Here is a 25962-nt window from a genome sequence, read left to right as displayed (position 1 = left end):
TCTGGTGGGTGAGTCCATAACAAGGGGGCGTAACCTTAAAATTAGAGCTGGGCCGTTCAGGGATGATGTCAGAAAACACTTCTTCACACAAAGGGTAGTGGAAATCTGGAACTCTCTCCCTCAAAAAGCCGTTGAGGCTGGGGGTCAATTGAAAATGTCAAAACTGAGATTGATAGATTTTTGTTAGGCAAGGGAATGAAGGGTTATGGAACCAAGGCAGGTACATGGAGTTAAGATACAGATCGGCCATGATCTAATTGAACAGTGGAAAAGGCTAGAGGGGCTGAATGGCCTTCGAAAAATGCGAAGCGATACATTTCGGTAGGAAGAATGAGGAGAGGCAATATAAACTAGAGGGCACAACTCTAAAAAGGGTACAGGAACAGAGAGATCTGGGGGTATATGGGCACAAATCGTTGAAGGTGGCAGGACAGGTTGAGAAAGAGGCTAATAAAGCATACGGGATCCTGGGCTTTATAAATAGAGTACAAAAGTATGGAAGTCATGATGAATCTTTATAAAACAATGGTTCAGCTACAGCTGGAGTATTGTGTCCAGTTCTGGGCACCGCACTTTAGGAAAGATGTGAAGGCCTTAGAGAGGGTGCAGAAGAGATTTACTAGAATGATTCCAGGGATGGGGACTTCAGTTACGTGGATAGACTGGAGAATCTGGGATTGTTCTCCTTGGAACAGAGAAGGTTGCAAGGAGTTTTGATAGAGGTATTCAAAATCATGAATGGTCTAGACGGAATACATGGAGAGAAACTGTTCCCATTGGTGGAAGGGTCAGGAACCAGAGGACATGGATTTAAGGTGATTGGCAAAAAAAACATGAGGAAACATTTTTTACACCGCGAGTGGTTAGGATCTGGAATGCACTGCCCTCGGGGGTGGTGGAGGCAGATTCAATCATGACCTTTAAAAGGGAACTGGATAAGTATTTGAAAGGAAAAAATTTGCAGGGTTACAGGGAAAGGGCGGAGAGTGGGACTAGCTGGATTGCTCTTGCATAGAGCTGGTGCGGATTCAATGGGCCAAATGGCCTCCTCCTGTGCTGTAACCTTTCTATGATTCTGTGATACTCCTGTTCCTATATTCCTATGACTTCTCGCTAGGGGACAGTACGTATGTGGAAGGTCATTCAGCCCATCATAGTTCATCCATCCAATAGGACTGTCAAGTAGTTCCCCCTTCTCCATTGTGACATCCAGTTGTTTCTTAAAAAGGCTCCAGAGTTTTCATCTTCCCTACACTGACCAGGAATTCATTCCATGTTTTGATCCTCTTTGTCCTTAAAATCTACCTCTTTGACCAAGCGTTTGGTCACTTGTCGTAATGTCTCTTTCTTTGGCTCGGTGTCAGTTTCTGTCTCATTAAGTTCCTGTGAAGCGCCTTGGGTACGTTAAACGTGCTATATAAATGCAAGTTGTTGCGTGAAGAAAATATTCCTGACACCAGTCCTAATCTGAACCTATGTCCCCTTGCTCTACTCTCACAATTTAAAGTAACTTTCTGAACTTAACTTTTCCAAAGCATTTGCTATCCTCTATACCTCTATAAGACCGCCTCTCAGACACTACCTTTCAATGCTGAAGCCCAGTTCCTCCAGGTTTTTTCTCTTAATTCAGGCCTCTGACAAGAGGCATCAGACTTGTGCCTGTGTTCTGCCCTGGCTCCAGCACTCGAGTGTGTCCCTTGTGTCTCAGTGACCAGAATTGGACACATCACTCAAGGTGAGGTCTGACAGAGCACTAAACGGTGTGAGTGTGACTTCCTCTGACTTGTACTCTATTCTTTTTGGCTATATCGTTCAACATTCTATTGGCTTTGTTGCTTGCTGCTATGCATTGGTCGAACATATTGACCGTGGAGTCTACTAGGGGCTCCCAGGTCTCTTTTAACTTCAGTCTTGGCTGTTTCCCCACCATTGATGAGACTGTCTCGCCCATTTCTCCTTCCTACGTGAATTACTCCCTCATGTGATTCCCCTTAAATGCATCTGTGCTATTCACCTCAACTACTCCTTGTGATAGCGAGTTCCACGGTCTTACCACTCATTGGGTAAGGAAGTTTTTCCTGAATTCCCTTTGGATTTATTAGCAACTATTTTATTTATGACCTCTGTCTCCCCCCACAAATGGAAACATTTTCTCTCCGTCTAATCTATCAAAGCCTATCATTACCTTAAAGACCTCTATCAGGTCACCCCTCAGCCATCTCTTTTCTCGAGAAAAGAGTCCCAGCCTGTTCAGCCTTTCCTGTTCTGGTATCATCCTTGTGAATCTTTATTATACCCTCTCCGATGCCTCTGCGTCCTTTCTACAATATGGAGTCCAGGACTGTGCACAATGCTCCAAGTGTGATCTAACCATATCTCTTTAGCTTTTCAATTCTATCCCTCTAGAAATGAATCCTACTGCTTGATTTGCCTTTTTTATGGCCTTATTAACCTCCATTGCTACTTTTAGTGATTTGTGTATCTGTTCCGCTAGATCCCTTTGCTCCTCTATCCCGTTTAGACTTTTTATCCAAGCAGTATGTGGCCTCCTTATTCTTCCTACCAAAATGCACCAACTCACACTTATCTATATTGAAATTCATTTGCCAATTACACGCCCATTCTGCAAGTTTATTAATGTCCTCTTGACTTATAGGATAGAATCATAGAATGGTTACAGCACTGAAGGAGGCCATTCGGCCCGTCGAGCCTGTGTCGGCTCTCTGCAGGAGCAATCCAGCTAGACCCACTCCCCTGCCCTTTCCCTGTAGCCCTGTAATTTTTTTCCCTTCAAGTACTTATCCAATTCTCTTTTGACTCTGCCTCCACTACCCGTTCAGGCAGTGCATTCCAGATCACAACCACTCGCTGCATAAAAAAGTTTTTCCTCATGTCGCCTTTGGTTCTTTTGCCAGTCTCCTTAAATCTGTGTCCTCTGGTTCTCGATCCTTCCGCCAATGGGAAGGGTTTCTCTCGATCTACTCTGACTAGACCCTTCATGATTTTGAATTCGGGCTCGACACTTTCTTCCTTTGCATTAACTACACCCCCCAATTTGATGTCATCCGCAAATTTTGAAATTGTACTTCCGATTCCCGAATCGAAATCGTTACTGCCTTATCCCTGGGAGCAGATTAACTTTGATTTGTCAACTTGATTATGAAGCAGCAAGCCACCTCTAATCCACCAAGGTGAAACGGAGCCACACAGCCCACAGAGGTCCCAGGTTTAGTCCCCTTTCTGTGCTGAGTTAGTTGACCTCTGCCAAGGTGGGTCTGATAAAGTTGGCCTCAGCACTCCTACATCACCTATTGGGGACAATTACTTTTACTTCCTCCAGTAGTCACTTGGGCAAGGTCCCAGAGAGTGACAGGAACTTGTGGAACCATGACCAACGAGGATTTTCACTCAAGGGGTAGTGGAAATCTGGAATTCTGTTGCCCCAAAAGGCTGTGGATGCTGAGGGTCAGTTGGTGCTTTCAAGACTGAGACCAATAGATTTTTGTTAGGTAAGGGTATCAAGGGATATGGAGCTACGGCGGATAAATGGAGTTGAGGTACAGATCGACCATGATCTGATTGAATGGGGGCTGAATGGCCTCTTCCTGTCTCTGAGGAGTCAGCACCTTTGGATGAGGAGAGGGAGAAAGTTGGTGCAGAGATTTTAAAAATACAGATCTAATGGCTACTTCCTCCCCTCCCCCCACTTCACAGGGCCCTGAGACATATTGGTTAAACAGAAAAATAATCACATTTTTTTTTCCTCGACTCCCGCCAATCAGATTTTCGTCCAGCCGGCCAATGTCGCCGTTACCAAGATGGATGTCAACAACCTAGCCATGGTCATGGCCCCCAACTGCCTCCGCTGCCAATCGGACAACCCCCGGGTCATCTTCGAGAACACGCGGAAAGAAATGTCCTTCCTGCGAGTGCTAATTCAACACCTGGACACGAGCTTCATGAAAGATGTGCTATAGCGAGGAGAATTTTAAGAAAAAAAAATTGAAGTGGGAAGAGAAAACAAAAAAACAAAACACGAAGCTAAGCCTGTAATGGTTTGTGTCTGCATTTGTTTATACTGCATCGAGATCTTCTTGCCAGTCCCTTACTGGTTGGTGTTGTCTACATTATATAAAAAAAAAGTAAGAGGGTTAAAAAAAAACAACCAAGATAAAAAAAAAGTATTATATGTAAATTTTGATGCTGGTTTTGACGCTGCTTTGTTAGACTGCTCTGTATGATGCTCCCATCCAGGTCCATCCCCACCTGTGGCACAGTTTACTAATAGTTTATTTTTTAGTTTAGCATTCGTACTTGGGTTTTTAAACCACTTTATAAAGTAACTTTATTTTTATAGCATTTAATTATACAGGGCTAAAAAAAAAACAAAACAATAGACATCCTTTACGTGGCGATACGTCCTCATACTGTTCATTTCTTTTCTCACTTCTCTCCCGTTCTTTTTCATTCAGTGGTATTCTGGTGTGAATTTTAGCCAAGAGTATTCTAAAACCTTATGTCATTTTAATTTTTTTGCATGAACTACATTCAAAATATTGGCAGTTTATTTTTTCAAAAAGAATTGTTTCGTGTGTCTTTTTTTTCCCCTCTCTCTCTCCATCTCAATGACTTTTTTTCCAACAAAAAAAAATTAAATTCCCTTTCGAGTTTGAGGACAGTGTCGAATTGTCCCACTTTGGTGCTAGCTCTCATCGGTCTGGTCGCTTAGATGCCAGTGTTTTAATCCAGTTGCCCAGTCTAGGGCTTTCAAGGTTAGTCCCTTCGAGCGAGGCCGAAGGTTTTTCGGGTTTACACGGAATGGTGGGATTCGATGCCCAAAACGCCGGTGGGAAATGCCAGAATCTCGCGTCGTGAAAAATAGGAGATTAATTCATTCGCTTGCTGTGAACCAATGGCCGACAGTGAATTGTACTTTTGAAAGAAAATGTTGAGCTGCGATTTCCTCCGTGTCCAAAAAGTAAAATGATATTAGTCGCTTCTCTGAAAATACCTGGGATCCGATCTGAGCGTAAACCTGAGAAGCACATCAGGCAGCACTATGGGTTGCAGCAAGAGGCTGATATTGAGTATTGAGGACAGGTAGGTTGACCTCACAGTTGCTAAAAGCACAAATAGACATGGAGGGGTAATGGGCAAGCCCAGAGCTTTCACTGGCCCTAACCATGCTCGAACAGGTCCTGCTTCAGAAGATGACCGCTCACCAGCCCAAGCACAATAACCTCTGTGTATGTAAAGGGACAGAGTTGCCCCAGACACTGGAGAGCGCCCCACAGATTGGAGTGCAGCTTGCACCGTTTGCCATTCACTGATCCAGTTCTGCTTTCTGCTTGTTTCCTGACTGATACTTAATCACCGTCTCCACAATGTTGAAATCAGGACTTGTCGCATTGCCTCCTACTCCCATACTTGGCCCGGGACCTCTCGACTGTGAAACTCCTTACCTCCCTCAGTCTTCCCTTCCTCGTACAAGCTGCAGGCATTTAAAACCCAACTATTTAAGCCACTTAGTCACTACTACCCCCCTCTTGCCCCCACCCTCCCTCTAGCACCCAACCCCCCCCAGGTCTGTGCTGAGTTGGCTCTTCTCATTCAGTGTGGGAGTAGGGGTGCTACAATTAGCTCCCAGTTTCTCCCTTAACTACTTCACTAATAGCAACCTGACTCAGATGGGCTGATTAAATAACCATGACTGCAGGTGACATTTCATTTGAGTTTATTTCCCCCATTTCAGTCCACGGTTCAGGCTTGATGACTGGACTCTCCACGAGAGCCTGTTTCCGCCTCGGCAACTAACTCCGAACGATTAAAGGTGATCCAGCGACCTCCGTACCTAACCTTGAAAGCCTTACCCAGACGGCAGCTGTTACAAAGCGCACTAGTTATACCTTATTAGATATATACATATATAAGTTCTAATGCTCAGCTGTGTTACAGGGGCCGCCTGTGTACAATCTACATAAGGCCTACTAATCCTTAATTTATAAAGAGCAGGTAAGGCCCATTGTAATTGGCTCTCGGTGTGTCTGTTCTGCCGAGCGGGCGCTTGTTTTGTGACTCGAAACACTGAGGGAAGAGGCCTGGACCCACACAGTGCGACACATGTAGCGCGATCCGGGAGTGGCTCACTCCGGGTTTTTGCATGTTTACCCCTGCCCATTTCAAACTTTCTTTTTCACACTTGGCTGAAGATTGTCTTTTTACCACCATCTCCTTTGCCTGATTTTAGTGCCGGGGCCCCAGAGCTGGAAACTGCAGAGTGACTCTCTCAAGCTGAACACGAATGTGACTTAAAATGAGCACGTGTTTCTTTTTTTAGCCACTCAGGTTCTGGCAGAAGGTCATTTTTTTTCTTCTTCTTCGAATTGCTAAACCTGGATGTGCTGATGGTGGCCCGTGTCCTCGGGTCTCATGGGGTATCCGTGGCCATCACCAGCATTTGTACTGGAAAGTTATACATTTTATTGGTTATTGCACGCTGACGTCTGACCCGTGAATGGAACGGTAAAATCGCGTTCCGACCTTCCAAGCTTGTAAGCCGCCCCTACCTGTCATCGCACCGAATTATTCCTGATATCCCAACCCTCCCTATCGACAGCTCCCTTCTCTCGTCACATATCGTCTGCACCTCACCACGTGCTATGGGTCTGTGAGTGAAGGAAGGACGTTAATATACCTGTGAAAGGTGATCTAATGACCTAAGGTGAGGGGGTGAATGATCATTAAAATCTTGCACCACAGAAGGAGGCCATTCGGCCCATCGTGCCTGTGCCGGCAATCTTTGGTTAAAAGCAAACAGCAAGGCAATAGTTCAATCGAAAGCTTCAGGTGATGCTACTAACCGCAGAAGCACAACTCAAGGGGTGCAAGAGCCCGCCCTCCCCCCCCAATTAAATCACTACCCTGCATTCTCCTGGGTGTCTTATTTGGATGAGTCCTGCCATTGTTACATTTTCCACATGTTATAAATACCCCTGTAAACTTTGGGGAAAGCCATTAAAATTGCGACTTCATTGATACAACAATGTACGAAGCTGGAATCCATACCGGTCAGTGTGTGTGTGTCCCGGTCAGTGTCCAGTATGTAAAAAGGAAGAGAGTAGTGAAAGTAAACGTGGCGGGAGAGTCTAGAACTAGGGGATATAGTCACAGAATAAGGAGTCGGCCATTTAAGACTGAGATGAGGAGGAATTTCTTCACTCAGAGGGTTGTGAATTCTGAGTCATTGAATGTGTTCAAGGCTGAGATAGACAGATTTCTGGACTCTAGGGGAATCAAGGGATATGGGGATCGGGCAGGAAAGTGGAGATGAGGTCAAAGATCAGCCATGATCTGATTGAATGGCAGAGCAGGCTCAAGGGGCCATGTGGCCGACTGCTGCTCCTATTTCTTATTTTGTATCTGTCCTCACACTAGAAGATATAAAAAACATATCAGAAATAGTGGGGAATCAAGGGACTAATGAGAGTGAGGAACTTAAAGTAATTAATATTAGTAAAAAAAAAGTACTGGAGAAATTAATGGGACTAAAAAGCCGACAAATCCCCTGGACCTGATGACCTACATCCTAGTGTTCTGAAAGAGGTGGCTGCAGAGATAGTGAATGCATTGGTTGTGATCTTCCAAAATTCCCTAGATTCTAGAACGGACCCAGTGGATTGGACGGTAGCAAATATAACACCACTGTTCAAGAAAGGAGGGAGAGAGAAAACAGGGAACTACAGGCCAGTTAGCCTGACATCAGTCGTCGGGAAAATGCTGGAATCCATTATTAAGGAAGTAGTAACAGGGCACTTAGAAAATTATAATATGATTAGGCAGAGTCAACATGGTTTAAGGAAAGGGAAATCGTGTTTGACAAATCTACTGGAGTTTTTTGAGGATGTAACTAGCAGGATAGATAAAGGGGAACCAGTGAACATAGTATATTTGGATTTTCAAAAGGCATTCGATAAGGTGCCACATAAAAGGTTGTTACACAAGATAAGGGCTCATGGGGTTGGGGTAATATATTAGCGTGGATAGAGGATTGGGTAATGGACAGAAAACAGAGAGTAGGGATAAACGGGTCATTTTCAGGTTGGCAGGCTGTAACTAGTGGGGTGCCACAAGGATCAGTGCTTGGGCCTCAGCTATTTACAATCTATATTAATGATTTAGATGAGGGGACCGAGTGTAATGTATCCAAGTTTGCTGATGCTACAAAGCGAGGTGGGAAAATAAGCTGTGAGAAGGACACAGAGTCTGCAAAGGGACATAAACAGGTTAAATGAGTGGGCACGAAGATGGCAGATGGAATATAATGTGGGGAAATGTGAGGTCATTCACTTTGGTAGGAAGAATATGAAAGCAGAATATTCTTTAAATGGTGAGAAACTATTAATTATTCGTGTTCAGAGGGATTTGGGTGTCCTTGTACACAAAACACAGTAAGTTAGCATGCAGGTACAGCAAGCAATTAAGAAGGCAAATGGTATTTTGGCCTTTATTGCAAGGGGGTTGAAGTACAAGAGTAAGGAAGTCTTGCTGCAATTATACAGGGCATTGGTGAAACTTCACCTGGAGTACCGTGTACAGTTCTGGTCTCCTTACCTAAGGAAGGATATCCTTGCCTTAGAGGCTGAGCAATGAAGGTTCACGAGATTGATTCCTGGGATGAGAGGGTTGTCCGATGAGGAGAGATTGAGTAGAATGGGCTTATACTTTCTAGAGTTTAGAAGAATGAGAGGTGATCTCATTGAAACATGGAGGATTCTGAGAGGGCTAGACAGGGTAGGTGCTGAGAGGCTGTTTCTCATGGCTAGAGAGTCTAGAACTAGGGGACGTAGCCTCAGGATAAGGGGTCGGCCATTTAAGACTGAGATGAGGAGGAATTTCTTCACTCAGAGGATTGTGAATCTTTGGAATTCTCTACCCCAGAGGGCTGTGGATGCTGAGTCGTTGAGTATATTCAAGGCTGAGATAGACAGATTTTTGGTCTCGAGGGGAATCAAGGGATATGGGGATCGGGCGGGAAAGTGGAGTTGAGATAGAAGATCAGCCATGATCTTATTTTTAAAAAATTTTTTTTATTCGTTCACGGGATGTGGGCGTCGCTGGCAAGGCCGGCATTTATTGCCCATCCCTAATTGCCCTCGAGAAGGTGGTGGTGAGCCGCCTTCTTGAACCACTGCAGTCCGTGTGGTGACGGTTCTCCCACAGTGCTGTTAGGAAGGGAGTTCCAGGATTTTGACCCAGCGACAATGAAGGAACGGCGATATATTTCCAAGTCGGGATGGTGTGTGACTTGGAGGGGAACGTGCAGGTGGTGTTGTTCCCATGCGCCTGCTGCCCTTGTCCTTCTAGGTGGTAGAGGTCGCGGGTTTGGGAGGTGCTGTCGAAGAAGCCTTGGCGAGTTGCTGCAGTGCATCCTGTGGATGGTGCACACTGCAGCCACAGTGCGCCGGTGGTGAAGGGAGTGAATGTTTAGGGTGGTGGATGGGGTGCCAATCAAGCGGGCTGCTTTATCTTGGATGGTGTCGAGCTTCTTGAGTGTTGTTGGAGCTGCACTCATCCAGGCAAGTGGAGAGTATTCCATCACACTCCTGACTTGTGCCTTGTAGATGGTGGAAAGGCTTTGGGGAGTCAGGAGGTGAGTCACTCGCCGCAGAATACCCAGCCTCTGACCTGCTCTCGTAGCCACAGTATTTATATGGCTGGTCCAGTTAAGTTTCTGGTCAATGGTGACCCCCAGGATGTTGATGGTGGGGGATTCGGCGATGGTAATGCCGTTGAATGTCAAGGGGAGGTGGTTAGACTCTCTCTTGTTGGAGATGGTCATTGCCTGGCACTTATCTGGCGCGAATGTTACTTGCCACTTATGAGCCCAAGCCTGGATGTTGTCCAGGTCTTGCTGCATGCAGGCTCGGACTGCTTCATTATCTGAGGGGTTGCGAATGGAACTGAACACTGTGCAGTCATCAGCGAACATCCCCATTTCTGACCTTATGATGGAGGGAAGGTCATTGATGAAGCAGCTGAAGATGGTTGGGCCTAGGACACTGCCCTGAGGAACTCCTGCAGCAATGCCCTGGGGCTGAGATGATTGGCCTCCAACAGCCACTACCATCTTCCTTTGTGCTAGGTATGACTCCAGCCACTGGAGAGTTTTCCCCCTGATTCCCATTGACTTCAATTTTACTAGGGCTCCTTGGTGCCACACTCGGTCAAATGCTGCCTTGATGTCAAGGGCAGTCACTCTCACCTCACCTCTGGAATTCAGCTCTTTTGTCCATGTTTGGACCAAGGCTGTAATGAGGTCTGGAGCAGAGTGGTCCTGGCGGAACCCAAACTGAGCATCGGTGAGCAGGTTATTGGTGAGTAAGTGCCGCTTGATAGCACTGTCGACGACACCTTCCATCACTTTGCTGATGATTGAGAGTAGACTGATGGGGCGGTAATTGGCCGGATTGGATTTGTCCTGCTTTTTGTGGACAGGACATACCTGGGCAATTTTCCACATTGTCGGGTGGATGCCAGTGTTGTAGCTGTACTGGAACAGCTTGGCTAGAGGCGCAGCTAGTTCTGGAGCACAAGTCTTCAGCACTACAGCTGGGATGTTGTCGGGGCCCATAGCCTTTGCTGTATCCAGTGCACTCAGCCGTTTCTTGATATCACGTGGAGTGAATCGAATTGGCCGAAGACTGGCTTCCGTGATGGTGGGGATATCGGGAGGAGGCTGAGATGGATTATCCACTCGGCACTTCTGGCTGAAGATGGTTGCAAACGCTTCAGCCTTGTCTTTTGCACTCATGTGCTGGACTCCGCCATCATTGAGAATGGGGATGTTTGCAGAGCCTCCTCCTCCCGTTAGTTGTTTAATTGTCCACCACCATTCACGACTGGATGTGGCAGGACTGCAGAGCTTTGATCTGATCCGTTGGTTGTGGAATCGCTTAGCTCTGTCTATAGCATGTTGCTTCCGCTGTTTAGCATGCATGTAGTCCTGAGTTGTAGCTTCACCAGGTTGGCACCTCATTTTTCGGTACGCCTGGTGCTGCTCCTGGCATGCTCTTCTACACTCCTCATTGAACCAGGGTTGATCCCCTGGCTTGTTGGTAATGGTAGAGTGAGGAATATGCCGGGCCATGAGGTTACAGATTGTGCTGGAATACAATTCTGCTGCTGCTGATGGCCCACAGCGCCTCATGGATGCCCAGTTTTGAGCTGCTAGATCTGTTCTGAATCTATCCCATTTAGCACGGTGGTAGTGCCACACAACACGTTGGATGGTGTCCTCAGTGCGAAGACGGGATTTCATCTCCACGAGGACTGTGCGGTGGTCACTCCTACCAATACTGTCATGGACAGATGCATTTGCGACAGGTAGATTGGTGAGGACGAGGTCAAGTAAGTTTTTCCCTCGTGTTGGTTCGCTCACCACCTGCCGCAGGCCCAGTCTAGCAGCTATGTCCTTCAGGACTCGGCCAGCTCGGTCAGTAGTGGTGCTACCGAGCCACTCTTGGTGATGGACATTGAAGTCCCCCACCCAGAGTACATTTTGTGCCCTTGCTGCCCTCAGTGCTTCCTCCAAGTGGTGTTCAACATGGAGGAGGACTGATTCATCAGCTGAGGGAGGACGGTAGGTGGTAATCAGCAGGAGGTTTCCTTGCCCATGTTTGACCTGATGCCATGAGATTTCATGGGGTCCAGAGTCAATGTTGAGGACTCCCAGGGCCACTCCCTCCTGACTGTATATCACTGTACCGCCACCTCTGGTGGGTCTGTCCTGCCGGTGGGACAGGACATACCCAGGGATGGTGATGGAAGAGTCTGGGACGTTGGCTGAAAGATATGATTCTGTGAGTATGGCTATGTCAGGCTGTTGCTTGACTAGTCTGTGGGACAGCTCTCCCAATTTTGGCACAAGTCCCCAGATGTTAGTAAGGAGGACCTTGCAGGGTCGACTGGGCTTGGTGTTTTTTTGCCGTTGTCGTGTCCGGTGCCTAGTGGTCCGTCCGGTTTTATTCTTATTATGACTTTTCGTAGCGAGATTTTACAACTGAGTGGCTTGCTCGGCCATTTCAGAGGGCAATTAAGAATCAACCACATTGCTGTGGGTCTGGAGTCACATATAGGCCAGACCGGGTAAGGGCGGCAGGTTTCCTTCCCTAAAGGACATTAGTGAACCAGATGGGTTTTTACGACAAATCCGGTAGTTTCATGGCCATCATTACTGATACTAGTATTTTAATTCCAGATTTTATTTTAATTAATTGAATTTAATTAATTAATTGAATTTAAATTCGCCAGCTGCCGTGGCGGGATTTGAACTCATGACTCTGGATTTTAGTCCAGGCCTCTGGATTACTAGCCCAGTAACATAACCACTATGCTGGCGGAGCAGGCTCGAGGGGCCATATGGCCTACTCCTGCTTGTATTTCTTATGTTCTTATGTGGTGTGTGTACCAGTCAGTGTATGCACTGGTACACTGGGCCCCTCTGCTAATCCTAGGCCGCAATGGGCGGCTCATTTGCGTTTCAAGAAGAGCGGTAAAAGATGTCAGAAGCGTGACCGAAAATCAAATTTGTCTTTTCCAAACACGGTGAAGTTTGATCGAAAATCCTGTGGATAAACACACAGCCCCGACTATTGTCCTGAATATTCCTGACCATTATGGCTGCAGTATGATGTCATTGTCCCCCTCATCCCACCTCAGGGATATTAAATATCTCCTCTTTTTCCTTTAGTCACTATAGGCCATGCATAGTCCTGCACTGCAAGTACAAGCAGCTAACCTTCACTGAGTAAGATTTTTATCCGTCCCGCTACATAGGGTTACACCTGGCCTTTGCGTTCCCACAGCAGCAGCACTAGGTGGGGGGAGGGGAATTGAATCTGCATATTCCCCAGTCAGCTGCCCGGCCCCACTACATAAAGTGTTGTCGCTCCGTCATACTATGTTACTGTAAGATTTTAAATCGGTCGCTGTTACAGGAGAGGGACCATGATCAAGAAGGTGGTTCTCCCAGGACGAGGCTTAGCCCATTGCACTTGGGGTGTGCTGAAGCTTGATAGGGGTTACTTGACTGCATAATTTGTGGCAGTGAGGGACTGGGAGCGCCATATTCCCCTTCTTTATGACGTAACCATCTCTGGTATCCAGGATCTTGATAGTTCATCTACCACAAGCACGCCACTGATGGGACAGGCTGGCCTACTGTTGGGACTCACTAGCTGCAGAACAACACTGCCTCATGATTGACAGGCGTAGGATCCCAACATGACAGAAACGACGAAGGCAATTGGGCCCCTTTTGACTTTCTGAATCCACGTCAGTTATGTAAATTAGAAACAGCAGTGGTCCCAACACTGATTACTGGTGGGGGGGGGCACCCCACTCAGTACTCCCTCCCCTCATCCTGAAATAACTCCTCTAGCAAGTACCCATTGTGCTCAACCCTTCAGCCAATTTCTTACCCATTCCCAAGATTTGTCCTGAGTCCCAATTATATGATCGTAGGTGGCTGCCAGTAACAGGGTGGATGTATCTGCAGCCCCGTTGTTTCCCCTGTGGGGAATGAGCTATATCAGAGTGGCCTCACTTGGGTATTACTCATGCAATTCTTCTCCTTTGGCTCAGCGTCGATTTTATTTGAATTGGAAAGCGCCTCGGGACATTTTTCCACATTAAAAGCGCTATATAAATGCAAGTTGTTGTTGTTCTGTTTCAGAGGGACAGTACTGGCCGAGAGACTTAGGGGAAGCTTCTGTGCTAACATGCACCCTCAGCCAGGCATAATACAGTACACGATATAGAAACATAGAAAATTTATGGCACAGAAGGAGGCCATTCGGCCCATCGTGCTGTGCCAGTTGAAATAGACCTATCCAGCCTAATCCCACTTTCCAGCACTTGGTCTGTAGCCTTGTAGGTTACGGCACTTCAAGTGCATATCCAAGTACTTTTTAAATGTGATGAGAGTTTCTGCCTCTACCACCCTTTCAGGCAGTGAGTTCCAGACCCCCACCACCCTCTGGGTGATAAATGTTTCCTCAGCTCCCCTCTAATCCTTCTACCAATCTATGCCCCCTGGTTATTGACCTCTCTGCTAAGGGAAATAGGTCCTTCCTATCCACTCTATCGAGGCCCCTCATAATTTTATACACATCAATTAAATCACCCCTCAAGCTCCTTTGTTCCAAAGAAAACAATCCCAGCCTATCCAATCTTTCCTCATAGCTAAAATTCTCCAGCCCTGGCAACATCCTCGTAAATCTCCTCTGTACCCTCTCTAGTGCAATCACACGGGATATGGGAGAGATCTTGAGAGGGGCTAAAAGGAGAGAAAAATATCAGCTATCCTACAGAAGAAAATGGGACTTGTCGCTCCCTGCCCCCCTGTAAAGATTGGAGCTGTTCAGTCATGTTACCTTCTTAAAGAAAGAACGTGCTTTTATATAGGGTGAGAAAGTGGTTAAAAAAGCATTCGGGATCCTGTGCTTTATAAATAGAGGCATAGGGTACAAAAGTGAGGAAGTCATGATGAACCTTTATAAAACACTGGTTCGGCCACAACTGGAGTATTGTGTCCAGTTCTGGGCACCGCACTTTAGGAAAGATGTGAAGGCCTTAGAGAGGGTGCAGAAGAGATTTACTAGAATGATTCCAGGGATGAGGGACTTTAGTTACGTGGATAGACTGGAGAAGCTGGAGTTGTTCTCCTTGGAACAGAGAAGGTTGAGAGAAGATTTGATAGAGGTATTCAAAATCATGAAGGGTCTAGACAGAGTAGATAGAGAGAAACTGTTCCCATTGGTGGAAGGGTCAAGAACCAGAGGGCATAGATTTAAGGTGATTGGCAAAAAAGCCAAAGGTGACATGAGGAAAAACATTTTTACACAGCGAGTGGTTAGGATCTGGAATGCACTGCCCGAGGGGGTGATGGAGGCAGATTCAATCATGGCCATCAAAAGGGAACTGGATAAGTACTTGAAAGGAAAAAATTTGCAACCCTACGGGGATAGGGCGGGGGAGTGGGACTAGCTGGATTGCTCTTGCATAGAGCCGGCACTGACTCGATGGGCCGAATGGCCTCCTTCCGTGCTGTAACCTTTCTATGATTCCATAGCGCCTTTCACCTCAGGACGTCCCAAAGCGCTTTACTGTCAATGCAGTACTTTTGAAGTGTAGTTGCTATTATAATGTAGGGATACTACATTAAGGGGCTTCTCGGTGCCTGTTGTAGTGAATCTTCATCTCTGTGCATGGTCTGAATTTTTTAAAGCATCAGTGAGACGATTTAGTCGATCGAAATACCGTTGCTCAGCAACACAACTGGTGGCTGAGAGTCTGAACACCCACAGCATCATCGTTAACTAATAGAGTGTCACTCGCTTCAAGCCTGGTACTGTGACACATTTTATAAACAGTAGGGTCGAAAATTAATATGGGATTGTGACACACAAGAGGCTGGTCACTTTCTGTATTTGTAAGGGGCATAGAACAGGATAAGACTGAATTGACATGGAGATGAAACAGTCAGTAATTATTTAAAGTATTGCATTTATTTTAAGTAACAAAATGACTGGGAATTCATATCAGATACAATATACAGATCCTGCTGATATAAATAAACTGCATGTGTGCACATTTTACATAGAATTTATAGCTCAGAAACAGGCCATTCGGCCCAACAGGTCCATGCTGGTGTTGATACTCCACACGAGCCTCCTCCCACTCTACTTCATCTAACCCTATCAGCAAATCCTTCTATTCCTTTCTCCCTCACGTGTTTATCTAGCTTCCCCTTAAATGTATCTCTGCTAATCGCCTCAACTACTCCTTGTGATAGCGAGTTCCACATTCTAACCACTCTCTGGGTAAAGAAGTTTCTCCTGAATTCCTTATTGGATTTATTAGTGACTATCTTATATTTATGGCCCCTAGTCTTGGACTCCCCCATAAGTGGAAACATCTTCTCTACGCCTACCCTATCAAACCCCTTCATTATCTTAAACACCTCTTATCAGGTCACCGCTCAGCATTCTCTTTTCTAGAGAAAAGAGCCCCAGCCTCTTTAATCTTTCCCGACAGTTATAACCTCTCAGTTCTGGTATCATCCTGCTAATTTTTTTTGCACCTTTTCCAGTGCCTCTATATCCTTTTTATAATATGGAGACCAGAACTGTGCACAGTACTCCAAGTGTGGTCTAACCAAGGTTCTATACAAGTTTAACATAACTTCTCTGCTTTTCAATTCTATCCCTCTAGAAATGAACCCAAGTGCTTGGTTTGCATTTTTTATGGCCTTATTAACCTGCCTTGCTACGTTTAATGATTTGTGTATCTGCACCCCTCGATCCCTTTGCTTCTCTACCCCATTTAGACTCCAAGGACTATGTGACCTCCTTATTCCTCCTACCAAAATGCATCACCTCACACTTAACTATATTGAAATTAATTTGCTATTTACACACCCATTCTGCAAGTTTATTAACATCTTCTTGTATTTTGGTGCACTCTTCCTCAGTATTAACTATAACCCCCTCTTGGAATGTAACAGATTTTCTTATAGATGCAAAACACAGTCTTTAAAAAAGGAAAAAGAAAGTTTGTCATTTAACGTTTGGTGCTTTTAACCTGAAGATTGAAACTTATCTGCACATTTCCCTCACTAAGCAACAGTTAAACTCCAAGTGACCTGAAACTTTGTTTACTTAACAGCAATTTGAATTTGAGGCCGCATGGGTCACAGCTCCCCCTTAGCAACAGAATAATACATTCAGTATTACACAGTTTAACACTCCTGTCCTTCTAAAACTGTCTGCATTTAACATACCGTGAGTAAAACTATAGGAGATCTGCTAATAATTGATGTATCTTATTAAAATCTTGAGTATACATACACTTCCTGTCCAGAAACCTTCCTTACTGTTAGCATGGTCACACTTTTATGTCAACATTTAACATGGAAACTTACGTAAACATTTATAGTGGGGATTCCTATATGAACAATGCTGGTAACATTTTGTTGATTTTCCAAGAAAAAAATCATCTGCCATTTTTCTTCAGTAACTGAAAATCCTAATGTCTGAAATAAGGTTTTAAACAAAATAAAAATATCAAAAGATTACATATTTCACAATAACATGATTAAATCTACCCATTGAATTGCTTATGTATTTCTTAATGTCTTCCTTAAAGTTTTTGGCATGCCTCAAAAGCCTGGTCTTTGACTTGGAAATTTTTATCAGAAAAATTGCACAAAGCATCTAACCACAGCTGTGCAGTCTGAGCATGTGCCGTTTGCAGAATTTCCCAGCCTACAATCTGTGCATCAGCATAAATTGAAGGAGATAAGGCTGTGTTTCCTTCAGCCTGTGACTAGCTGAGAGTTTCTTTGCTTTGTCCAAATCACCTGGAAAGAAACTGGAGATCGAATTGTCAAAGCTTTTATTTCAGGCAGCCCGGCATTTATTTAAATTTATAAACATGTAAGAACAGAAGCACCTGTGATCGTGGTTACTTTGCCGACAACTAGAAAGGAAAACAAATAGATTATTTATAGTGGATAGATTGCTGTGAATGGAATGCTGTTAAAAATTCAGTTCAAAATCCTCTCTTCTGAAACATTTTTGAAGCTTCAGGAATTTTTAAAAACTTAGAAATTCCATAAATGATAAACTTTTGAGCATTTTGTAAGGTAATTTTTTTTACTGTTTATGATCATTGAATACTATCCACGTCAGTAAACTCACTAGTGGTGCATGAAATTTTCCCCTTCTGTGCTCTTAACACACACCAGGATTGAAAATCAGGAATTTGCTCGCCCCCAGCCTGTAATTTTTCATCCGTTAATTTTAAGAAGCAGAAAATTCACACGTATGCTTTAGGACAGAAACTGGCTGATGATGGGGGAAGTATTGAGGAGGGGAGCTGAGGGTGTAGAAGATGCTGCAGATGGGTTTGGGGGGGGGGTTGAGGAAAGGCTGATGGGTGGTAACACAGTATGGCATTGGGGGCTAAAGGCTCAAAAGGGGCCAACAGCAGTTTGGATCCCATTCTCCTAGGCCTCTTCCCCCATAAGGCTGTTACATCATCCTCCCTCCCCTCCCCTCCAATGCTCCAAAACCACTGGCCCACTCCTCCCAGCCTCAGCGTACTCCCCCCCAACTCCCCAGATTCTGGGATTCCCTCCCCTCTCTATTCTCAAATCCCTCAGCACATCCCCAGTGTTCCCTGATACCAGTGCTCTCAGATCCTGAGACGTCCATCTGCAAAGCCCCAAATCCCAAGATTCCTACCCCACTGATCTCAGATTCCCAGAGTTTCTAGACCCTTTCTCTCCGACGTCCCTAGGACCCCCTTCCCAGTCCTGCAAGACTCCTGGCCGCCTTCCCAGCGCTGCGCCGCCCTCAATACTGGCGTCAGTGTCCCGTTTAATATTATTTGGCCTAACACCCTGTTCTTATAAAGCTTCCAATCAACGCCAGGAGAGATCTGCTAGTTTGTACAACAACATCTTGAAGTGGTTTAGCACAATACAGATGGAAAGTAAAATTTGTTGAGGGGGGGCAGAGAAAGAAACCCCGACATTTCCAATTGACAGAGAAAGTTGCAGAATGGGTTTTAATTGACTTGAGGAGTCGCACTTAGCAATAAGAGAGCTAATCTGGCCTCTAATTGGCCTGAGGCTCTGCTAAGAACAATCCACCTCTATTTGCCCTCAAGATCACACTTTGCGGCCTTAAAGGGCTGCACTTTAGCAGTGCAATAATACAATGATACAATGCTCCTGTCCTTATGAAACAGTGCATCCTCTGACTTAATGGGACCAAAGACACAGAAAGCCACCACTATTTTGTATATTTGTCAACCTGTCAATGTAAGACTCATTATTAATCAAGGCTCATCACACCATCTTCTACCCCAACTCATTCTTTCTCAAGGGCTTCCAAACTGTGGGAACTTCTTACAATCCCTCCATCCTTCTTCCTACAATTTACCGGCTTTTAAAGCACTAGTCTGTTGCCACCGAATCGCTACTTTCCAATTCACCTTGTCTTCCCTCCAACTCTTTCCTTGGTTCTTTTATTCATTCTCGGGATGTGGGTATCGCTGGCGAGGCCGGCATTTATTGCCCATCCCTAATTGCCCTTGAGAAGGTTGTGGTGAGCCGACTTGCTGAACCGCTGCAGTCCGTGTGGTGAAGGTGCGCCCACAGTGCTGTTGGGAAGGCAGTTCCAGGACTTTGACCCAGTTTGGTAGCCTTTATCCATCACCCAGGTTTCACACTGATAAAAAGATGGGAAATCCGGGTCTCACCTAATACTCTAACAAGTATACTGAACGGCCTTTGGTTCCCTTGTTATTCCCGCTTGTGAATCACCTGATAAAGTTATTCTGCAGCGGTGACAACACGACAGCCAGTGACGGTCCGCAGTATGGTTTCACCTCCTTGCCTGTCATTCTTGGAGTTCTATGAGTACTCTGGTTTGGCAGGGCGTGAGTAAAAGGCTCTGATTGTAATCTCAAGAGTTTAGATAATGCCCCTAACTCTCGCAAAATTCAACCTCACGGTGCATGATACTATCTAAATCCTCAGATTGAAACTGCTGTTCATTTCTCACTTCCCAAACTATTTCCATATAGAATACTAGTTGATCTTCTGCGGCGTAGCGCATGTGGAGTCAAGACCAAATGTAATCTTCAGGTGAAATGGGCTTAGAAGGTGGGGGATAATTGGGCCAATCGCACAGGCGCAATTCAGTCCCCATTTTAATGTCGTATGTTTCCCTATTTTTATATTTTCATTACAAATTTCTATGACCATATTTACAATGGAAATGGGCTATGTGAATTTGTCACGCTGTAATTACATCCTCCTGCCAATAGTGGCGCTGCAGCACCTCCACTGGAAGGAGAGCGCAATTGCAGCATGACAAGTTTACATAGGAAATTCCCACTCTAAATGTGTACGTAGGAATTTATAATGGAAAAAGTTGACAGCAAGTGCGTGCAGATGTAAGATTTTTTAAAAATATATTAGAGGTGCTGTCTACAGAACTTTAATGCACAAGGAGAGGGGAAAAATTCAGCCCTACAGTACATGTTACATGTGATGCCGCGTAAATCACTTATTACCCTTTCACCTGTGCCACGTAACCTCCCAACAGTGAGGAAAGTCCGAAGAATGTTATTTTTTAACAAACAAAACTTTATTTTTTAAGTACGAATGTCTGTATGTGCGTTTTAAAGTGGTAGCTCGGGGGGGTGGGGGGTGGGGGGGGGGGGCGGGAAATGAAGGCTCCTGGTGATCTTTGTAACCAGTTCACATTTCACCCATGTGGGACATGCCGTCCCAGGACCGCTGAGGTTTGAGTTACTGCCTCAAAACGTGCTGTCAGCCACCTGTTACCTGATTATTATATACGTAAACTGTGCAGGTGTTGATTCTTTGTCTGAATAATTTATTTTATATACCGGTGTGCACTGAAAAGAAGAATATAGCGATTGGCCTCATTTTTTGTTTCTCTCCATGTGACGTAAAATGACCGGGTAACGACAGAACGGGCGGGGGTCTCAGTGCTGACACACGTCGGGTCTTTTTAAGCTGCATCAATGGCTCCTCTTGGCTTTTACTGTATAAAACGAAGATAAATAACCCCCCCCCCCAACAAAAATCCCGTAAAGAAAGTGGGGGGGGGGGGGGGGGGGAACCTGTCCTAATCCACACGTAGCACAGAAAACAATTGCCTGCATGTAAGGGAACCATTTTTTTACAAGATTCAGATTATACATGTACCTTTGTAAATTTTTTGTTTGTTTTTTTTCGCTGTAAAGTTTCTCCAGTTTTTATATGTTGACTTTGAAGAACTGAGATTTATTATTTATTCTGGCAAGTAATAAGCTGGCGATTCGACGGGCTGATTTAGTGATACGTGAAGGAAGGCAGGAGGAAGGACTCCGCGGGTTTGAAACACGAGTAAAATCAGTTTTCCTTTGTCCTTTGTGTTGACCTTTAGCGGCCCATTTCAGGGCACCCGGCTGGAAAGACTGAAGGGATTCAAATGGTGTGTAAAATGTCAGCCTAACTCTGTAATTATAACGCATGGAAATGTAGAGACTCCATGTTGTGTGAATAATAAATAAACAAGTTATGGGAAAACTTTGCTCGTTTCTTTCTTTCCTGATCAGTTTTTGTATTATCTCCTCTCTCCTTAAGCCTTCTCCCTCCCGTGCCAATGAGATGGAGGCACCTCTGCTCCCAGCTCTCTGCTGTTGCTGCTCCCGTAAAGATTTGCAGATAGAGTTGGATGAAGTAGGGAGGGAGGAGGCTCGTGTGGAGCATAAACACTGGCATGGACCTGTTGGGCTGAATCCCCTGTTTCTGTGCTGCACATCCTATGTAACAGGCTGTCCGACAGACCAAGCTCTCAACCAGAAAACCAGTGCACTTGAAACCGAGAGGCAAATGGCCAAGCTCCAGGATGCTTCATTTTACCATTTGCAACGTATATTTTGGTCACTTAATATTTCCATTTTTGTGCCATTATTTATGTGTTTCAGTTACGTTTAATGTATCGTTACGGTAGTTGCAAATTAAGGGTGTTTTGGTCAGGTATGTGCTTAATTCTAGATCATAACCACTGCTCCCATTTTTTCGGACAGCAGGTGCTGGTAATGGTTCTGCTGTTGCCATTTACAGCTCCTCTAGACCCATCTTTTGTTTCTTTACTTGTCCCATTACCACCCTCCTTGTCTTGCACCATCATCCCTTTTTGTCATTTAATCACTCCTGCCCTCCACCCTATCACAGATCTCTCCCTTTGATCTTTCCTGGCCCCTTCTTTCCCTGGCTCTGTACTTGCTTAGAAACTGGTAAATCTCTAACATCTTCCAGTTCTGATGAAAGGTCATCGACCTGAAACGTTAACTCTGTTTCTCTCTCCGCAGATGCTGCCTGACCTGCTGAGCGTTTTCCAACCATTTTCTGTTTTTATTTCAGATTTCCAGCATCCAGTATTTTGCTTTCGTTTGATGTGCTTAATTTTTTTTCCCATGTTTTGCAATCCCGAATTTCAACTCATAACATGACATGAAAAAGCATGATTGGTGCTGCTCTATTTACGGAGCTGTTAAATTGTCCCTCGTGAGTAAATGGCACCAAACCATACACTCCAGAAACACCCAGGTTCAATCCCCTCGAATATGGAAGATTGAGGGACGACCTGATTGAGGTGATTAAAATGTTAAATGGATTCGATAAGGTGGATACAGAGAAACTATTTCCACTGGTGGGGGAATCAAGAATGAGGACATAATAAAATTAGAACCAGCCCATTTAGGAGTGAAATCAGGAAGCATTTTTTCACACAAAGGGTGGTGGAAATCTGGAATTCTCTTCCCCCAAAAGGCTGTGGATGCTGGGGGACAATTGGAACTTTCAAGACTGAGAGTGATAGATTTTTGTTAGGTAAGGGTATCAAGGAATATGGAGCTACAGTGGGTAAATGGAGTTGAGGTACAGATCTGCAGGTGGGAAAGTAAGTTGTGAAGAGGACATAAGAAGTCTGCAAAGGGATATAGAAAGGTTAAATGAGTGGGCAAAAATTTGGCAGATGGAGTATAATGTGGGAAAATGTGAACTTGTCCACTTTGGCAGGAGGAATAGAAAAGCAGTATATTATTTAAATGGAGAGAGATTGCAGAACTCTGAGGTTTTGTTTTTATTCGTTCACGGGATGTGGGCGTCGCTGGCAAGGCCGGCATTTATTGCCCATCCCTAATTGCCCTCGAGAGATCTGGGTGTCCTATTAAATGAATCACAAAAAGTTAGTATGCAGGTACAGCAAGTGATTAGGAAGGCAAATGGAATGTTGTCATTTATTGCAAGGGGAATGGAATATAAAAGTAAAGATGTTTTGGTACAGTTGTACAGGGCATTGGTGAGACCACATCTCGAATACTGTGTGCAGTTTTGGTCTCCTTATTTAAGAAAGGACATAATTGCTTCGGAGGCGGTTCAGAGAAGGTTCACTCGACTGATTCCTGGGATGAGGGGTTATCTTATGAGGAAAGGTTGGACAAGTTGGAGTTTAGAAGAATGAGAGGTGATCTTATTGAAACATATAAGATCCTGAGGGGACTTGAAGGGGTCGATGCTGAGGGGATGTTTTCCCTTGTGGGAGAGATTAGAACTAGGGGCCACAGTTTAAAAATAAGGGGTCTCCCATTTAAGACGGAGATGAGGAGAAATTTTTTCTCTGAGGGTCATGAGTCTGTGGAACTCCCTTCCCCAGAGATCGGTGGAGGCAGGGTCATTGAATATTTTTAAGGCTGAGTTAGATAGATTCCTGATTAACAAGGGAGACAAAGGTTATAGTAGGTAGACGGGAAAGTAGGGTTGAGGTCACAATCAGATCAGCCATGATGTTATCAAATGGCAGAGCAGGCTCGAGGGGCTAAATGGCCTACTCCTGCTCTTAATTCGTATGTTCGTATGATCTAATTGAATAGTGGAACAGGCTCGAGGGGCTGAATGGCCTCTTCCTGTTCCTATGTTCCCTACCAGTGCTGATCTCAGCTGGGTTGGCATTGGGGGAACTACAATTGGGAGGGGAAGAATCAGACGGGGTTCTCGCACCTGATCTGATCGTCATCTGGTGACTCCTGCTGGAAACCGTGAATATGTGGACATCAGGCGAATACTGGATTGGGCTTGACTGTGATGCCCTCGCAGTTGAATAGCCTGCCAAGACTCAGTCACACATGATGAATAGAGCTGTTGGCACCCACCAAGCTATACTTCAGTCTGAATCAGCATCTTCAGGAAGGTGTGGTCATCTTAAATATATTACCCAAAATGGAGAGAGACGGGAAGGAGTCTGTAAAATGGTCAGTTCCCTTCTGTAAAATGGTCAGTTTGCTTTCAGTAACACCAGCTTACGAGATTTTAGCATTGCATATTTGTACCGTGTCCGTCAAGCCTGGTTGGTTGCAGCAAGCATATTTAATATGTTTCTAGTGCTAAGAAAACAACAACAAAAAAATCTCCCTGTTGTCTTTTCCTCTTTTTTATTCATTCGTGGGATGTGGGTGTCGCTGGCGAGGCCGGCATTTATTGCCCATCCCTAATTTCCCTTGATAAGGTGGTGGTGAGCCGCCTTCTTGAACCGCTGCAGTCCGTGTGGTGAAGGTCTTTTTGTAGCGGGATTGTACAACCGAGTGGCTTGCTCGGCCATTTCATAGGGCGATTAAGAATCAACCACATTGCTGTGGGTCTGGAGTCACACATAGGCCAGACCGGGTAAGGACGGCAGGTTTCCTTCCCTAAAGGACATTAGTGAACCAGATGGGTTTTTACGACAATCCGGCAGTTTCATGGTCGTTGTTACTGACACTTGCTTTTTATTCCAGATTTTATTTAATTAACTGAATTTAAATTCCCCAGCTGCCGTGGCGGGATTTGAACTCATATCTCCGGATTACTAGTCCAGTATCATAACAACTATGCTACCGTACCCTAAATAACTTTATATTTTTGGCTGAATTTTCATCCATAGTCAACAGAAGTGTTGGCAGTGGAGAAGGGTGGAACTTCTGGACACCCGGTATCAGCACCAAGCACCCCCAGATCAGCTGTAGCACTTAGATGGAGCGTAAAGCTTTACGTTGCCCCAACAATCTGCCTGAGCTGCAACCTGACAAGAGCGCCTCCTACAGCACCAATGTGACATTTCTGTTGCCCATCCTTGTGGTCTCTTGAGTGAGGGGTCCAATTTGTTAACCAATTATAGGCATCTTTGTGCTGTTGACTCGCGCACCATTAAGGGACAGGGCTGTAACTGTCCCAAACCCATCACAGCCTGCATTGAAAGGACTTTCATCCTGTGACAGCCTTGGTTGGGTTGCCAACCCTCCAGGATTGCCCTGGAGTCTCCAGGAAACTGATGTGAGCAACTCAGGAGAAAAATCATAAGGGGCCTTAAAACAAAGTTTTTTTTTCATTTTTTTTTTGAACACTTTTGTTTATTAGTTATAAAAATATTGGAGAGGGAAAGAAAATGGCTGTTTGACTGGGTGGGGCGGTTGGTGGCGGGAGATCATGTGATGAAACCTCCAGAAATACGTCCAACCAGAGTTGGCGACCCTAGGCCTAGGTGAAAAGGCACCAGCCAATGTAGCACTCAGTGTGCAGGTCGAAAGGTTCATGGTTTGCCGAGTTAGCTAGTGGGGGGAGCGGGGGTGGGGGGGAGCCTTGGCCGGCGATGGGGAGAGGAGAAATCGGCACAGTCTCCGCTCCTGATCACAAAACGTTCACTACTTTCTGCTTGGGCTATTTGAGAGAGCTACAGATGTACAGCCTGACCCAGCATCAACAGCTCACACTTATGGTGGGGTCACCAACCTTTCAAGATTTGTCCTGGAGTCTCCAGGAATTAAAGGTTAATCTCCGGGGGGGACACTGCTGCAAGCAACACCTGAGAGAAAATCACAGGGGGAATTAAAACAAATTGTGTGTTTTTCTTTCATTTTCTTTGAACACTTCAGTTTATTAGTTATAAAAATATTGGAGACGGGGGAAAAAAGGCTGTTTGACTGGGCGGGGCAGTTAGTGCCGGGAGGTCACATGATGAAACCTCCAGGAATACGTCCAACCAGAGTTGGCAACCCTAACTTGTGTACCGAGTTTAATATAATGGAATGTGCCAAGGCGCACTGCGTTTGAAGAGGATGAGCAGGAGGGGCAGGAGAGAGTTTGAGGAGGTGACTAAAAGCCTGGTTGGGGAGGTAGAATTTGAAGAAGAGAGATGATGTATCAAACAGAACAGTTTAGAACAGAATTCCAGAGCAGAGTGGTACAATGGCTGAAAGTTCAATGGTGGAATGAAGTGCAGTGGACCAGTGTCAGAAGAGGGGAGGGGGTGAGCAAGGATATAAGTTTGGAGGAGGTTGCAG

The 25962-nt window shown here is 45.2% G+C and overlaps 1 protein-coding gene across 1 annotated transcript in view; it reads left to right on the top strand.

Moving 5' to 3' along the window:
- Window positions 1-4483, top strand: part of arhgap39 (Rho GTPase activating protein 39) — a 541093-nt gene extending 536610 nt beyond the window's left edge. Inside the window, exon 10 of the mRNA XM_067968557.1 lies at window positions 3783-4483. Within this exon, the coding sequence (XP_067824658.1) occupies window positions 3783-3977 (195 nt within the window). The 3' untranslated portion in view covers window positions 3978-4483. The remainder of the gene's footprint in view (window positions 1-3782) is intronic.
- The last annotated feature ends 21479 nt before the right edge of the window (window positions 4484-25962 follow it).

This window comes from Heptranchias perlo, chromosome 2 (genome assembly GCF_035084215.1).
Source record: "Heptranchias perlo isolate sHepPer1 chromosome 2, sHepPer1.hap1, whole genome shotgun sequence".
In the NCBI taxonomy this organism is placed as follows: Eukaryota; Metazoa; Chordata; class Chondrichthyes; order Hexanchiformes; family Hexanchidae; genus Heptranchias; species Heptranchias perlo.
This window is presented reverse-complemented; position numbering and strand designations above follow the sequence as displayed.